The sequence below is a fragment of the Mustela putorius genome, unplaced genomic scaffold (assembly GCF_011764305.1).
Source record: "Mustela putorius furo isolate JIRA1106 unplaced genomic scaffold, ASM1176430v1.1 tig00003875_pilon_pilon_pilon, whole genome shotgun sequence".
Classification (NCBI taxonomy): Eukaryota; Metazoa; Chordata; class Mammalia; order Carnivora; family Mustelidae; genus Mustela; species Mustela putorius.
In genome coordinates, this window is record NW_025422026.1 from 6109924 (window position 1) to 6126855 (window position 16932).

The following is a 16932-nucleotide window of genomic DNA, read 5'->3' on the forward strand; positions in this document are numbered from 1 at the left end:
CCATTTGTAACCTTGCAATTTAACCCACTCCTAGTTTAGTCACATGTGTTTCCAGTAAGTGGAATCACATCTTTCACATCTTCTCATTGATGGCCACTGCCCACAATGAGAAGAAAATCTGCACTTTGACTGCCTAGGCCCTACAGACATGTGCTTTCTGAAACAAACTAAGCTCCTTTCCATTTCAAATCTTTATACCAGCTCTTTGTCTGGAATGTTCTCTCCCAACCTTCCTGTTCCTCCTCCTTTACCTCTCCTGCTCATGAAGCTCCCTCCGCACCCTTCTACCTCCTGTTGCTCACCTGTTTGTTCCTATCTGTTTAATATATGTTCCTCACTGGAAGGTAAACCACCCCAGCTGGCCACCACACCTTCTGCAACTTTTACAGTGTAGTAGGCACTCAATGCAATGGCTTCTCAATGACTATTTGTTAATTAAATGAAGGTGACAGCAGAAAAAATGGCAAGAGAAAAGTACTTATTGTAGGCCTGGGTGGCTCAGTCTCTGTCTTCCGCTCAGGTCATGATCTCAGGGTCCTGGGATCCAGCCCGAGGAGGAGGGCACGCTGCTCTGCAGGGAGTCCGCTTCTCCCTCTGCCCCTCCCCCCACTCCTTCTCACTTTCAAATAAATAAATAAAACCTTAAAAACAATACAAATTTATCTCCAGGTACTTAACCGGAGCAGGGGGTCCCACTGCCTAACAAAAATCTAAATGAGCCATTTGTGACTATAAGTATCTAAATTTATTCCTTTAGTCAACAAATAGTTACTAAACTGGCACAATGTTCAATATGCATCTTCAGGGGATACAAAGCCTTTGAGGTATTTTTAGACTAGATGGACGGTGAGAGACTCGCACTACTGGAAGATACAAAGGGGACAGCGGGAGTGGAGGCTGAGTAGTGGTCACGGGACAAGGCGTTCGAAGAAGGGACTGGCATAGAAGAGTGAGCACCGGCATTCGGGGTGACCGGTGACACAGAACACACAGTCAAGGTTTGTTGACCGACTAGACGATGCTTCCATGTGCCGAGTATTCGTCCTGTGTAGGAAAAACAGCCCCTGGGGAGGCAGAGAAGGGCCCAAATTGTGAAGGGCCTCGCACACGTACCTTAGTGTGTACCAAGGACCTACCTGTCGTCGCAGTTTGCGACCCCGGGACTTCCCTTCTGCCGGTGGTGCTAGTCTCGCTCTGGGTCTCCCCGCTGCCCTGCAGACGCTGCCCGGTTCTGGTCTGCCAGCGGGGCACGGTGCGCCCCCTGTGAGCTCCCCGCGGACTTACCTTCGGCCCCTCGGTGGTATCCAGCCAGTACAAGGTGATTTTTCGGGCGATCATGACCTCCTGGACCCTCCTGGGCAGCAACTTCTCCATCACCTGCTTCGGGGGAGGCGGCAGGCGCTGGGCCTGCGCCTCGCAGCCGGACACGAACTGCAGCAGCTCCCTCTGCGAATGCGGACAGGGGGCCAGCAGGAAGACCGCGTTCCCAAAGCCCCCGAGCGCGGTCTCGGCCTCCCTGGCCTCGCCCTCCACGTCCAGCAGTCTCCTCCCGCTGCTGCGCAGGATCGGCTTCGTGGGCGACGTGATCTCGGGCCGGTCCCACTGGTAGTCCAGCAGCGTCTCCATCAGGGCGCTGTGCGTGTGGCTGGCCCGGGGCGCCGGGCCCGGCAGGTGGGCGCCGTGGGCGCCGTCCCCGAGCCTGGCGTCCAGCTCCTCCTCGAAGTCCTCCCAGGAGCGGGCCCCCAGTTCGCGGAAGTCAGACACGCGGGACGGCCGGCTCCGCGCCCCCTCAGAGTCAAAGAACTTGAAGGCCCAGCGGACCCTCGCCAGGCCGAATCGGCAACTCAGGTAGGTGAGGAGGCGCAGGGCGGCCCGTCGGACCGGAGTCCGGCCGGCGGCACCGCCCGCGGTGTCCAGCAGCAGCATAACGTTGTGACAGCAGGCCATGTCGGTCGCGCCGCCGCCGCGGGGCTCGGGCCGGGGCCCGCGCGGCTCTCTTCTCCGCCCTAGCTTCAGACAACCAGCGCCATTCACCTCTTCCCTCAGGAGCTCTCATGGAAAAGCTCCCGCGCTCTCCAAGTGCTCCTGCCATTGGCGGAGTTGGTCCCCAAAGTCAGCTCCTATTGGTCGCTTGCCTTACGTCGCTTACGTGAGTAACTTCCACTCTTGGCGCTGATTGGAAGGGAGGCGGAGAAGGTCTCTGCCTGATGGGTGGAAGGCGTGGCTCTGAGCGGGGCTCCGAGTTCCGGGGGAAACTTAACATTCATTGGCTTGGGCCTTCGTTTTAAATTTTAAAGAGGTTGCGCTTCGGGGGCGTGTCCTTAAGTTTCCCTTTTGGGCCGGAGGCCTGAGTTGGGGCGGTTGTGCGCAGGCGTGGGTGCGGGCTGCTGGGAGGTGTTTAATAAAACTTGGAAACTTGGTACTGGGAGGGCATTGGGGATGGTCTTACCCAAACTGGAATGAAGCCACCCTCGACTGTCCATGGGGTAGAATCCGATGATGAAGACTTTCGTTTTCTTTGTAACTTAAGAAAAAATTATCAACAATTTAAAGTTCACCTCTTTTTCCCTGATGATTTCAAGGAGTTTCTCTGAAGAAGGTGATTAGATCCAAATAAAAGACGTGTACGTACATCATAGTTATCTGACTTGAGAAAAACTGGAAAACAGCGCAAGTGCGAATGACGCAAGTACAGTACACCCTAAAAGGGAAGGAACATCATGTAGCTTTTTATAGGTAACACTAGATGAAAAAAGGACCGCGAAACAGTGAGAACCCCCGACTTTTTTATGTGTATATTTTTAAACTGTTAAAACTAGACGGAAAGTTGTCTGTGATGGTGATGACATTATGCTGATTTTTTTTTTTAAGTATATAACACTTTTCTAAATTGTCTATAATTCTGTATTGCTTTGTTTCCTAGTCGGAGGGGGGAGGGATAATATTTAATGACTAAAAAGTATTTCCTGTTGGAAATAGAAGAAGCCAGATTTCCAAAAGGGCAAGAAGTTAAAGGGATATTCAGGTAGAGTCTAAGGACAAAGGGGAAATTTGTTTATGGTATACTGTAGGAAGGTCAAGGAAAGGGGGGACCGTGGGTCAAGGTCCCCTTAGAGGATACACAGCTGTCAGGGAGTTAAAATTCAGATGATGAAGATGACATTGGGAGGCTTGGTAAAAGCTGTGGGTTCAGTGCAGGACTCTAGCCATCTGCAGGGTCTGCAGTGAAACCTCTGTTTCGTTCTTGATATAGGTAAATTGTGTTCTCTTTTTTAAATATCAGTCTAACTAACTAGAGTTTATCAGTTTTATCGATCTTTTCAAAGAATGAGCTAGTTTCATTGATTTTTGTTTGCTTGTTTTCAGTTTCATTGATTTCTGCTCTTTCTCTTCCTTCATTTTTTTAAAAAAGGATTATATTTATTTATTTGACAGACAGAGATCACAAGTAGGCAGAGAGGCAGGCAGAGAGAGAAGAGGAAGCAGGTTCCCTGCTGAGCAGAGATTTCCCCATGCTGGATCCCAGGACCCTGAGATCATGACCTGAGCCAAAGGCAGAGGCTTTAACCCACTGAGCCACCCAGGCACCCCTCTCTTCCTTCGTTTGGCTTTACGTTTATTTTGCTCTTCTTTTTCTAGATTCCTTAAGTGAGAATGTAGATTATTGAAGTGAGAGTTTTCCTCTTTCCTAAGATACGCATTTAGTGCCATAAATGTTCTCAGCACAGCTGTGTCTCATAAATTTGGACACCTTATTTTTTTTTTCCACACATCTGCATATTTTAAATTTTCTCTTGAGAATTCCTCTTTGACCCATGGATTAATTTAAGTGTGTTGTTCAGTTTCCCATTGTTTGCAGATTCCCTGTTATCTTTCTATTTTTGATTTCTAGTTTGATTCCATTGATTTGGTGGACACACTCTGTATGATTTCAATTCTTTTAAATTCATTGAGGTTTATTTTATGGACCAGGATATGATCTATCTTCATATATGCTCCTTGAGCACTTGAAAACAGTGTATATTCTGCCACTGTTGAGTGTTCTAAAATACCAATTAGATACTGTTGGTTAGTGGTGTTTTTGAGTTCTTCTGTGTCTGTGCTTTCTGTCTAGCTGTTCTATCACTTGTTGAGAGAGATGTTGAAATCTTCAACTCTAATTGTGGATAAGTCTATTTCTCCTTTCAGTTCTATCATTATTTTGCTTTATGTATTTTGCATCTCTGTTGTTTGGTGCATACACATTTAGAATTGCTATGTCTTCTTAGTGGATTGACCCTTCTATCACGATGTAATATCTCTCTCTGTAACTGATGATTTTCTTTGCTCTGAAACACTTTGTCTGCTATTAATATAGCTCTCTTGCTTTCTCTGATGAGTGTTTGCATAGTATATCTGGTTTCATTCTTTTTCTGTCAACCTTTCTATATCATTATATTGAAGTGAGTTCCTTTACATGACAAATAATTGAGTCATTTTAAAAAATCTGTTCTGCCAGTCTCTTTTAACTGATGTATTTAAACGATCTGTGTGTAATATATAAGGGCTTAAGTCTACCATTGTATTTTTTTGTCTGTGGGGTTTTTGTTTGGTTTTAGTTTTTGGTGTTTGGTTTTCTGTTCTTCCCCCTGCTTCCCTCACGAACATTTAAAAATTTTTTTTTTATTTTTTTAAGGACTTTATTTATTTATTTGAGAGAGAATAAGAGTGAGAGAGATCACAGAGGGAGAGAATGGGAGAAACAGACTCGCCTCCGAGCAGGGAGCCTGACAAGGGGCTTGATCCCAGGACCCTGAGATCATGACATGAGTGGAAGGTAGACACTGAACTGACTGAGCCACCCAGGTGCCCCAGTTGAACATTTTTTTAAAAGATTTTGTTTATGGGGCACCTGGGTGGCTCAGTGGGTTAAAGCCTCTGCCTTCGGCTCGGGTCATGATCCCAGCATCCTGGGATTGAGCCCCGCATCGGGCTCTTTGCTCGGCGGGGAGCCTGCTTCTCCCTCTCTCTCTGCCTGCCTCTCTGTCTACTTGTGATCTCTCTCTCTGTCAAATAAATAAATAAAGTCTTAAAAAAAAAGATTTTATTTATTTATTTGACCCGTGAAGTGTAATTATAATATGGTATGGAAATATTACCTCTTTTTGAGTCCCTTACCCTCCTCACTTAAAATTGTCTTAACTATTTCCTTTGCAAATATTGATAACCACACTAGTTATCATTTTTGTCTTAACCATCAAACTAAACTTACAAAAAGAAGAGAAGTAAAGCTTTTTTTTTTTTAAGATTTTATTTATTTGACAGAGAGAGATCACAAGTAGAGAGAGAGAGGAGGGAGCAGGCTCCCTGCCTAGCAGAGAGCCCGATGCGGGACTTGATCTCAGGACCCTGAGATCATGACCTGAGCTGAAGGCAGAGGCTTAACCCACTGAGCCACCCAGGCAGCCCAAGAAGTAAAGCTTTTTAAAAAAATACCCATACTTTTCCTCTTTCCATTGTTCTTTCTTTCTTCCTAATGTCCTCAGAGTCCTTCTTCAATCCGTTTTTTCCATTTTACAACTTCCATTGGCCATTCTTTTAGGGTAAGTCTGCTGGCAGTAAATTCCTTAATTTTCCTTCATCTGAGAACTTCTTTATTTTCCCTTTATTCCTGAAGGACATTCATCGGATATAGAATCCCGGGTTGACAGTTCTTTTTGTTTGTTTGTTTTTTCCCATCACTTGAAAAATGTGGGGCTGCTTCCCCCCCACACACACTCTGTGATCCCCTCCTCTGATACTGCAGGTGGGGAACCACGTAATGGGGTGGGGGGCGGCCTGTTTCTCCCCTGTTCCTCCTCTAACATAACCCAAGAAGGGCAGGGTGGGCATCTTCTTCCCAATGGATGGATTTGGAAGTCGAGGTACCCTCAGGGATCTCCACTGCCTCCTTATGCCTGGCACCTGGTAAATATAGGCTCCCACTCAGTCTTGGCTGAGGGGGCTGGGATATCATTTGTTTGGGGCTTTTGTTTGTTTGTTTGTTTGAATTTGACTGGACTGGAGTGATTAATGTCCACAAGTTTTCTGTCTTGTCTTCCCCTGTCCTGTCTTTTGACTAGAGAAAGCAGACTTCTCCTGGGGCTTTTTGTGGGCTGCAGCCATTGAGGTATTAGGACGCGAGCTTCTTCAGGATCCAGTCAGACATAAAAGAGCAAAAGAAAACCCAAGAAACTCACTGCCCTGTCATTCCTGGCATCTCAAGTTCACTAGCAAGTCTGCTTCTTCTCTCAGCCTCAAAGAGTCTTCCCATGTCTGGTTTACACAGACTGTCCAGGGGTTTTAGCTTTACTTAGTGGGAAAAACAGGAGTAAATATGTCTAAACCCATTTTGTCTGGAACCAGAAGTCGGGAGGCTTTTTTATTATAACTTACACATTACACTTTATTCCGGCCCTTTAAGATTTCGCTTTACTTTCTTTTTTTTCCCCCAGATTTCATTTATGTTTTTGAGAGAGAGAGAGAGAGAGAGAGCATGACCAGGAGAAGGGGCAGAGGGAGAAGCAGACTCCCCGCTGAGCAGGGAGCCCAAAGCTGAGATGGTGACCTGAGCCAGAGGCAGAGGCTTCACCAACTGAGCCGCGCAGGCTCCCCAAGTGTTCGCTTTACTTTCTAAACTTTGAGTTCTTAGAGGGAAAGAACTGTGCTTTATTTGTCTGTGTATCCGTAGTGCCTAGCAGGATAGCAATAAATTATTTTTGTAATTGAAATGTAGTGTGTTATCACGCATTTTCCCAGGGTGGGAATTTGTGCAGAAACCGCTATACTACCACGAGAGGGCAGTAGCAGCACCCTTCACTAGGGGTTCCCAAGCCTGCGGGCCCCCACGGCAGAATGAAAGCTTTTCCCAGAACTGCTTGTCCTTCCTCTGGGTGAGAAGAGCAGAAGTCTGGGAACTGACTGTCATTGGGCCTCTCAGGGAGAAGAAAGGACCTTGGGGTGGCTAACAAGGCTGCACCTGGAGCACTCGGGTCCCATTCTTTTGGAGCACAATGTGTTCTGTGTTTCTGTAAAGACCGGGGAAGTCATTCATGTTATTTCTAGCATCTCGAGGGACAGTCGTGGTTCTGGGCACTCGTCACAGTAATCCTGCAAGGCAGAATTATTTCTTCCCCTTTACTGAGGAAACTGAGGCTCAGATGGTCTTGCACAGCTAGTTAGAGGGAGCACTGAAACTCTTACACTGCTTCCCACCTGGAGTTCCAAGGACAGATCCTCCCTGGACAGGGTGGTCTGGAGAAGGGAGACTAGGCCAGCCCCCCACAACCAGCAAGCCTCTCTCAGCCCTGTGTTCTTCATCTTTCTCTAATGGGATGATAATCTACTTTGCTTTTATGAACTGTGTGATTGGGGTGTCTGGGTGGCTCAGTCAGTTAAGCATCTGCCTTTGGCTCAAGTCATGATCCCAGAGTCCTGGGATCGAGTCCTATATCAGGTTCCCTGTTCAGCGGGGAGCCTGCTTCTCCATCTGCCTCTGCCTGCTGCTCCTCCTGCTCGTGCTCTCTCTCGCTCTCTTAAATAAATAAAATCTTAAAAAAAGAAAAAAGAAAAAGCAAGAACTGTGTGATGTAGATCCAAGAGCCAGCAGGACCCAGTACAAAGTGAAAATGTAGGACCCCTTATTAAAAAAATTCAAAATTTCAAAACAGTAGAGCATTAAACCAAGCATGGGGCCCTTCTAATCATGAGGGGCCCGTGTGACCGTCCAAGGCACGCATCAGTGAAGCCAGCCTTGTCTAGAGCAATAGCAGAAATAATGAAATCATAATAGCTTCCTTCTTTAGCGCAACTACTCTGAACTAAATTCTTTCACTTTAAATATTTTCTTTCAGCCTTTCCGGGGGTTTCTCCCCCTTTGTGTGGGTTTTGTTTTTTGTTTGTTTGTTTTTTCAGAAAGAGGGAGAGAAAATCTTAAGCAGGCTCCATGCCCAGGCCAGCGGGAGCGTGACGTGGGGTCTGATCCCACAACCCTGAGATGATGACCCGAGCAGAAATCAGGACAACCGAGCCACCCTGGCACCCCTCCCCTTGTATGTTTTTATCTCTACAGCGAGGAGGTTGGACTAAACCAGAAGTTCTTAACCCTGGTTACACATTAGAAATACCTGAGGACTTTAAAAAACCATCCAAACCTGGCGATTCACAGACCTGTACCCCTGGGGCTAATAATACATCATATGTTAATTTAAAAAAATTAAAAAAAAAAATCCAAAGCTGGGCCTACCCACTGCCCCCAAAGATTCTAGCTGATATGGGTGGCAGTGGGGTGCCGGGCTATGTCACTACACTCCCCCCCAGTTCTGAGACTCTGGTTCCTACTTGGTAATGATGATAAAAATGGCCTTCCTCTGCTGGCCACCCCCCCCCCGCCCCTGACCACTCCTGCTGCCATCGGACATGGAGCCTTGAGGTCTCAAGTCTGGGAATTTTGACTGGCAATGACATGAAGAGTGTGTGTCCTTGGTAGGTCTGGACAAGGGGTGGGTCTTCTGTGGAACTTGTTTCTCTGCCACGGTGGTCATTTGCTCAACTCTCCATTCTGCTCAGGGCCCCAGTGCTCCTGGGGGTCTCGGGGGAAGCCGTGCATTTGTGGGGGTCTTCCTGGGCACGGAGGATAAACGATGGCTTCCCTGACCCTTCTGGGGACTGTCCCCTTGCCTAGCTTCCCTGACAGAGCCAGGGCTATGTGCATAAAGCCATGAGGGAGAAGAAAGCAGAAAGGAAAATGTTTATCACACACTTTCTGTGTGCCTAGCGTTGCACTAGGAACACTCACATTTAATCTTCCAAACCCCTTCTGGGTAAGTATGTTTTTAAATCTCCATTTTAACACTTCAGAAAAGCTAAGTAAGGTGCTGGGTGTCACACAGCTCACGGAGTGGTCCCTCTACTTACCGGAGGGGCAGGGCTGTGGTCCAGACGTGTGGTGGAGTGGGGGTTGCAGGCTGGGTGGTCCTTGCTTCACCCCTGCCCTGTCATCTCTCTGACCCCTGCTGGCCACAGGCCTGGGACCCCAATCTCTTGTTCAAACCTCATGTCTACTCCTACCCCAGCAGTGTTCCCTGGTTTCCTGGGTCTGAGGCCAATGTGATCCCACGGTCTGTGGGACTGGCCCTGTTTTCTGGCTGAGAAAACCAAGCTGTGGTTGAAGCCAGTGAGGCATGGCCCAGGCCTGCCTTATCAGGCCCGCACAGGGCTCAGAAATCCTTCACTCTGGGTCCTGTGGAAATGGTTTGGAACACTGGGTCCATTCACTGATGTGAGAACCTAAGGATGAAAGGAACGTCCCCTGGGAAGGAAGACTGGGCTCCTCACAGAAGCCCATTGGGAGATGGGGCTAATGCAGCAATCCTGGGGCCACTGAGCGGGCTGAAACTCCTTCTAGAATCGAACTTCTCTGAAGTCAGTTATACTGCCCAAAGCCTGAGTCTGCTGCACATACTAAGGCAGTTCTGGGAGAATGATCACCAGCCTCAGGCTCCGCCCACCGGAGGTTAGCCTCACCTTTGAGGAAGGGTCTCAAATTCCCCTCCCTACACATGGCAGGGTCTTGTAGAAGCTCAGGAAGACTGTGGGGCCTGGCGGATGGAAGGGCGGGAGGGACGGAAAACCCAGACAAGTTAGGGGGGTGGGCAGGACTGCAGTCTCCCTAATGGATCCAAGGCCAGACCAGAGAGGAAGGCTGGAGCTGATGTGGAGGCCCCACCCCCTAGGAATCCACACACCCCACCCCTTCAGGAGGGAGGACCTGGGCTGGGCTGAGCCAGTGAGGCCTGGACAGGCCAACAGGTGCCAGGACAAAGGATTTCTATCCCATTGTGAATCCCAGGGCTGCCGAGTGGTTTAGGAGTGAAGAACTGGGGAATCTTCTTTTAGTTCATTCTTCAAAAGCATAGGTCAGATGAAAAATATTTTGTAAGATGAACTGTGATATGGGATGAGAGACAGTCTTGGAGATGGAAGGGGGTGATGTTTGCACAACAGTGTGAATGTACTTACTTCATGCTGCTGAACTGTTCACATTAAAATTGTTAAAACAGGGGCACCTGGGTGGCTTAGCCATTGGGTGTCTGCCTTCGGCTCAGGTCATGATCCCGGGGTCCTGGGATCGAGCCCCGTATTGGGCTCCCTGCTCGCCAGGAAGCCTACTTCTCCATCTCCCACTCCCCCTGCTTGTGTTCCCTCTCTCGATGACTCTCTGTCAAATAAATAAATAAAATCTTTTTAAAAAGTTGTTAAAACAGTCAATTTTATGATATGTGTATTTCACTACAACTAAAAAAAGAGGAATGTGTGAAACTGCGGTTCAGTTAGAAAGCATGTCAGGCCAGTCTCATCTGAGGCTCACGAGAGGATTCCGTTGTGCTCTAAGAGCACTGGCAGGCTGTGGCCACCCAACTTTTGAGGAAGGTGTTGTCTTCTCCTCAAGGCTCACAGTGACCCACCCAAGGGGTTAGGAATGGATTTTAAAGAGCCTAACAGATGTGCCTCTCTCCTCACTCTTTCTGGCTATCCTTAGGTTCATGAGACAGGATTTTCTTTCTCCAGTACTACTTGGGGATGAATGTGAGGAATGAGCCAATAGATCAGGTCTTTGTTCAGGAAGGCTTTTTTTTTTTTTTTTTTTTTTTTTTGCCATTGTGTTTTAGGACTGATAGGACTGATTTTTTACAAAATCACAGCTGATGTGATTGTGTGGAGTTTGTAGTGGAGAATGTAGGCATCCAACCTCAGAGAGCCAGATAATGACCCAGAGGAGAAGGCACTCTGGGCAGAGATCCCATAATGCTCTGTGTAGGGGTCTGTGGCCATATGCTAGGAGCACAAGGAGCCCCAGGAAAGAAGGGACTTCCTTGCCTGGAGCATATCTTAAAAACTCACAGGAGTGGATCATATTATGTTTTTAGACTTTGGCAACTCGTATACTGAAACAGGAATGATAAAGATTAACTTGGTCCCTGCACAAGAATGGAATCAAATTTGTGAAGCATTCCATATTTTTTAGTATTAGATAGTTGAAAAGTAAAATTTTAAAAACAATTCAATCTGGGGGTACCTGGGTGGCTCAGTCAGTTAAGCATCCAACTCTTGATTTTGGCTCAGGTCATGATCTCAGGGTTGTGAGATCAAGCTCCACATCAGGTGCCACACTGACCTGCTTAAGATTCTCTCTCTCTCTACACCTCCCCTCCCTTAAAGATTTTTTTTTTTTTTTGACAGAAATCACAAGTAGACAGAGAGGCAGGCAGAGAGAGAGAGAGAGAGAGAGAGAAGCAGGCTCCCTGCTGAGCAAAGAGCCCGATGCGGGACTCGATCCCAGGACCCTGAGATCATGACCTGAGCCGAAGGCAGCAGCTTAACCCACTGAGCCACCCAGGCGCCCTACACCTCCCCTCCCTTAAAAAAAAAAAAAAATCAATTTACAATAAAAACAAAAAAAAAACAGAAAATACTTAAGAATAAATTTAACAAAATATGTGCAAAATTTACAAGGAAAACTAGAAAACATCCCTGAGGGAAATTTTTAAAGGATCTGGACACATGGAGAGACATACCATGTTCATGGATTAGAAGACTCAGTACTCTTAATTCTCCTCAATTGATTCACAGATTTAATTCATAAATCATAATCTCCATAGCCTTATAGAATCAGGGAAATTGAAATGCTGATTCTAAACCTTATGCAGAAATGCAAAGGACCCAGACTATCCAAAGCAATCTTGAAAAGAAGTTAGAAGTCTTACATTACCTTACTTCAAGACTAAATATAAAACTACATTAATCAACATAGCATGGTACCATTATAAGAATCAACCAATAAATCAAGGAGCAGAACGGAAAGCTGAAAATAGACTCACCCTTATTTAGTCATTTGATATTTGACAATGGTGCCAAAGGAATCCAAGGGGGAGAGAAAAATCCTTTCGATATATGGGACTGGAATAACTGGATATCCAAATAGAAAAAAAAAAATGAGCCTTATCTCCTACTTCACACCATACACAAAAAGTAAGTAACTCAAGACAGATCATAGATGCAAGCATAAAAGCTAAAACCATATAAAGCTCTTAGAAGAAAACAGAGAATATCTTCATGGCTTCCTAGGAAACACAAATGTTTCTTAGGAAAGCGAGCCTGCTCTGTGGGGAGGCTGTTTCTCCCTCCTCTCTGCCTACTGTTCTCCCTGCTTGCATGCTTGCACTCTCTCTGTGTCAAAATAAACTCTTTAAAAAAAAAGATTTTTTTGAAAAAGACTTTATTTATTTATTTGACAGATAGAAATCTCAAGTAGGCAGAGAGGCAGGCAGAAAGAGAGCAAGGGAAGCAGGCTCCCTGCTGAGCAGAGAGCTTGATGCGGGGCTGGATCCCAGGACTCTGGGATCATGACCTGAGCTGAAAGCAGAGGCTTTAACCCACTGAGCCACCCAGCCGCCCCCCGCAAAAAAGAAAAAAATATTAGAACAGATGTTTCACAAAAGATGATATATGAATGGATAATAGGCACACTAAAGACAGTATTATTAATAATCAGGGCAATGTAAATTAAAACGATAAGATCCTACTACATAGGCGATAGAATGGCTAAAAATTTAAACAACTGACCCCCACCAAAGGCTAATGAGAATAAGGAACAACCAGAACTCTCATATATTATTAGTTGGAATATAAAATAATACAACCACTTTAGAAAAAGCCAGTTCTTTTAAAACTAATTATACACCAACTCTATGATCCAGGAATTCCACTTCTAGGTGTTGACCTGAGGGAAATGAAATTACGTCCACAAAAGGACTTACACAGGAATGTTCATAGCAACTTCTTCACAATAGCCAAAAAGCTGGAAACAACTCGGGCATCCATCAATAAGAAAATGGGTAACAGTGCTATTTTCATAAAATGGAATATTACTCCAGATTAAAAAAAAAGAACAAAGTATTGGTACATGCAGTAACATAGGTGACTCAAAACCATGATGTTGAGTGAAATATGCCTTACACAAAAGAGTACATTCTGTATGATTCAATATCTATAAAGTTCTAGAACAGGTAGAACTAACCTATGGTGGAAACAACCCAGTGGTGTCCTCTGAGAGGCTGGGGGCAGATATTGACAAGAAAGTGTTCGAGGAAACGTTCTGGGATGATGGTAGGGTTCTACGTCTTGTTCTATGTCTTGGGGTGTACAAATTTATGTATTTGTGAAAATTGGGCAAATGCACACTTAAGATTCTGTGTTTCATTGCTTGTAGATTTCACTTCAAAAAAACTAAAAACAGGGGAGCCTGGCTGGCTCAGTTGGTAGAGCACGCAACTCTTGATCTCAGGGTCATGAGTTCAAGCCCTGCATTGGGTATTGAACCTACTTAAAAATGAGTTTTTTGGGGGAACGCCTGGGTGGCTCAGTTGGTTAAGCCACTGCCTTCGGCTCAGGTCATGATCCCAAGGTCCTGGGATCGAGTCCTACATTGGGCTTCTTGCTTGGCAGGGAGCCTGCTTCTCTTGCTGCCTCTGCCTGCCTCTCTGCCTGCTTGTGTGTACTCTCTCTCTCTCTCTCTGGCAAATAAATAAAATCTTTTAAAAAATGAATTTTTTTTAAACCATAAACAATACTGAGCTCTAGTTAAAGATAAATATACTGAAGTAACTAGGGGGAAGTTACTGATGTCTGCAATTTACTGTGAGATGCATAAAAAAATAAAATGTATTGATAGAAGGATGGAGAGGTGGAGAGATATAATAAGGCAAATATAATAAAATGTTAACAGTAAACATTGGGGGATGGTATAGGGCTTTTTTCACTGTGAAAACCATTGTGTTTGAAATTTTTCATTAAAAATGTTGAAAAAGGGGGTACCTGCGTGACTCAGTCAGTTGAACCTCTGCCTTCAGCTAAGATCCTGATCTCGGGGTCCTGGGATGGAGCCCCGCCTCGGGCTCCCTGCTGCTCTGCGGGGAGTCTGCTTCTCCCTCTGCTCCTTCCCGCACTCATGCTCTCTCTGTCTCAAATAAATAAATAAAATCTTTTTAAAAAATCTTGTAAAAAGACATATAGCTATATCATGGAGTAGCATATGAAATTTATGTGAATTTTATCACAGACCTGTACCCCTGGGGCTAATAATACATTATATGTTTATTAAAAAATAAAAAAATTAAAGAAAAATTATGTGAATTTTATATGCTAGAACAGGAGTGTTCCAGACAATTCTTGAATATATATTTCCTTTATTGGTCTGAAGTGCCCCTTCTTCCCAACACTTAACCATAGTGATTCCCGCCCCCCCCCCCTTTCTCTTGGGAAACAAAACATCCAGCAAATTGTGCCTCATGGCTCTGGTTCTCTTCGTAGCCAAAGATTCTGATTCTGGCAGTTTTTTTTTTTTTTTAAGATTTTATTTATTTATTTGACAGACAGAGATCACAAGTAGGCAGAGAGGCAGGCAGAGAGAGAGAGAGAGAGGAGTTAGAAGGCTCCCCAGAGAGCAGAGAGCCCCACGCAGGGCTCCATCCCAGGACCCTGGGATCATGACCTGAGCCAAAGGCAGAGGCTTTTACCCAGTGAGCCACCCAGGCGCCCCTGATTCTGGCAGTTTTAATTTGCTACTAGAGACTCGAGAGGACTGCCCACTGTGCCTGTCTAAAAGAGGTAATCAGGTTAGAGTTGACTATTTAGAGGATAGCAAGGCCTCTGGAGGACAGATCCTTCAGCATTCGCCAAGTGGAGACACAGCGGGGACCTGAGGCTGGAAGGCCCAGCACCCCACAACAGGCACTGTGCAGAGGCTGACTTGGGTCTGGAGCTGGAGGTCTTTGGAGGGAGGAAGCTTTTTATCCCAGCCCTTGGGGGAGTAAAAGGAAGAGTTGGGGCGGGGTCTGCTGAGCCCATGCTGGGGAGCTGAACATCAGGGCACCAGGCCAATGGGAGCCTCCCAGGTCTCTAGGGGCCCTCCCTGCCTCCTGGCCCTCGGGCTTTTACTCCTAGGTTGGATGATTGCTCAGTTAACCTGAGAGCCCAGGGGACCAGCCTGAACTGCTCTTGCCGGAACTGGCAGGGCTTGGAGTGGGGATAGGGCTGGCTGGAAAAAGGCGGTATCCACGGGCAGAGACAGAGGAAGGAAAAGACAAGGACGACTTGACTTCTCTCAGCTGAGGGCCAGCGGCAGCCTGCCTGGTCAGCCCACCCTGCGATTAGTGTGGTAACTGGGAGTCGTGAAGATGACAGGGAAGGAGAGTGGATGATTAGGGGTGCCGTGTTCCCCCAGGGGCCTCCAGGCCTGGAGTCCTTGGATTTAAGCCTCTCTGACCTCACGCCCATGGCCATGGGTCACCCCCATTCTGTGTCCTTCCTTGTTACATCTATTCTTTGAGTGTCTTTGTGTGCTTTTCCTGATTTCTTTCCTTAAAAAAAAAAGTGATCTCTCATAAAAAAGTAATATGTACTTATCATAGAAAATTCAGATAAACAAATTAAATAAATGGAAATAATCACCCAAAGGTAACCTCTATTAAGCCTGCGATGTGTTTTCCTGACAATGTTTATTTCCCAATGGGTATCTACCTAATTTAAAAAATGAGATTATAATATGTGTTCTGCTTTGTAGCCTGCCTTTTCTACTTAACAGTGCGTCATGGAGGTCTTTCCTGGTCATGAAATGCAAGGAAATAATGATCATTTTCGCTCGCTGCTTAGCCTCCCAATAACACGGATGTGCACTAAGTTGTTTAATCTCCTCTTAGTGGAATTTAGATTCTTAAAGTATTTTGCTATTATAAACAGTGCTGTGACTATGAACATCCTTGGACTCAAATCTGCCCTTGTCTGTGATTTTTTTTTCTTTTTTTTTTTTTTAATATTTTATTTATTTATTTGACAGTGAGAGATCACAAGTAGGCAGAGAGGTGGGCAGAGAGAGAGGAAGGGAAGCAGGCTACCGGCTGAGCAGAGAGCCCGATGTGGGGCTCGATCCCAGGACCCTGAGATCATGACCTGAACCGAAGGCAGCGGCTTAACCCACTGAGCCACCCAGGTGCCCCTGATTTTTTTTTTCTTTCAGGAATTCTTTTTTTTTTTTTTTTTTTTTTTAGATTTTATTTATTTGTCAGAGAGAGAGAGAGGGAGAGAGCGAGCACAAGCAGACAGAATGGCAGGCAGAGACAGAGGGAGAAGCAGGCTCCCTGCCGAGCAAGGAGCCCGATGTGGGACTCGATCCCAGGACGCTGGGATCATGACCTGAGCCGAAGGCAGCTGCTTAACCAACTGAGCCACCCAGGCGTCCCTCTTTCAGGAATTCTTTGATGTGGAATCATTCTCTTAGATGGAAGGCAGACTGCTTTAAAGTCTTTGTTGACTTTTTTTTTTTTTTTTTTTTTTTTCTGAATGTAAGGGACATCTGATGTGCTTCCCTGCTCAGAATTCTTTGTCCCGCTTCTTCTAATAACAGCCTTTTGTTTTTCCCTTAGGGAGCCACACCTCCCCTATACTCTCTGGCCCTTGTGGGCTGTCAGTCACTATGAACCTCTCCTCTACAGGGCTGAACTTGCCACTGGAGGCAGCCAGAGTACTCTCTTCCCCTGCCTGCATGTTCAATTCAGAGATGGGCATAAGATCCAAAGAGAGTTAATCAGAGTACTCCCTGAGACTTTATATGAAGCTTCTGTGAGAGGGGGCTTTTTCTCTCCCTTTTTGATCAGAAGCCACAAAGATACAGGCTTGAGGCTCTAAGAGGCCATATTCCCTGCCATGTAGATCGAGTATCATGAGAATAAAGCCAACACATTCAGAGAAACAGTCAAGAAATAATGAGTCAGAGCCCTGATGGTCTTAGCCATGTCCTGAATCCAGCTATGCCTGAAGCCATCCCTCCCTCGGTCTTCCCAGTTAACTGAGTCAATG

At 46.0% G+C, this 16932-nt stretch overlaps 1 protein-coding gene across 2 annotated transcripts in view; it reads right to left on the bottom strand.

The window, feature by feature from the left end:
- Positions 1 to 2094, bottom strand: part of TICRR (TOPBP1 interacting checkpoint and replication regulator) — a 43165-nt gene extending 41071 nt beyond the window's left edge. For both annotated transcript variants that reach the window (XM_004763751.3, XM_004763750.3), the window contains exon 1: positions 1285 to 2094. In XM_004763751.3, the coding sequence (XP_004763808.1) occupies positions 1285 to 1947 (663 nt within the window). In that variant the 5' untranslated portion in view covers positions 1948 to 2094. The remainder of the gene's footprint in view (positions 1 to 1284) is intronic.
- Between the last annotated feature and the right edge of the window lie 14838 nt (positions 2095 to 16932).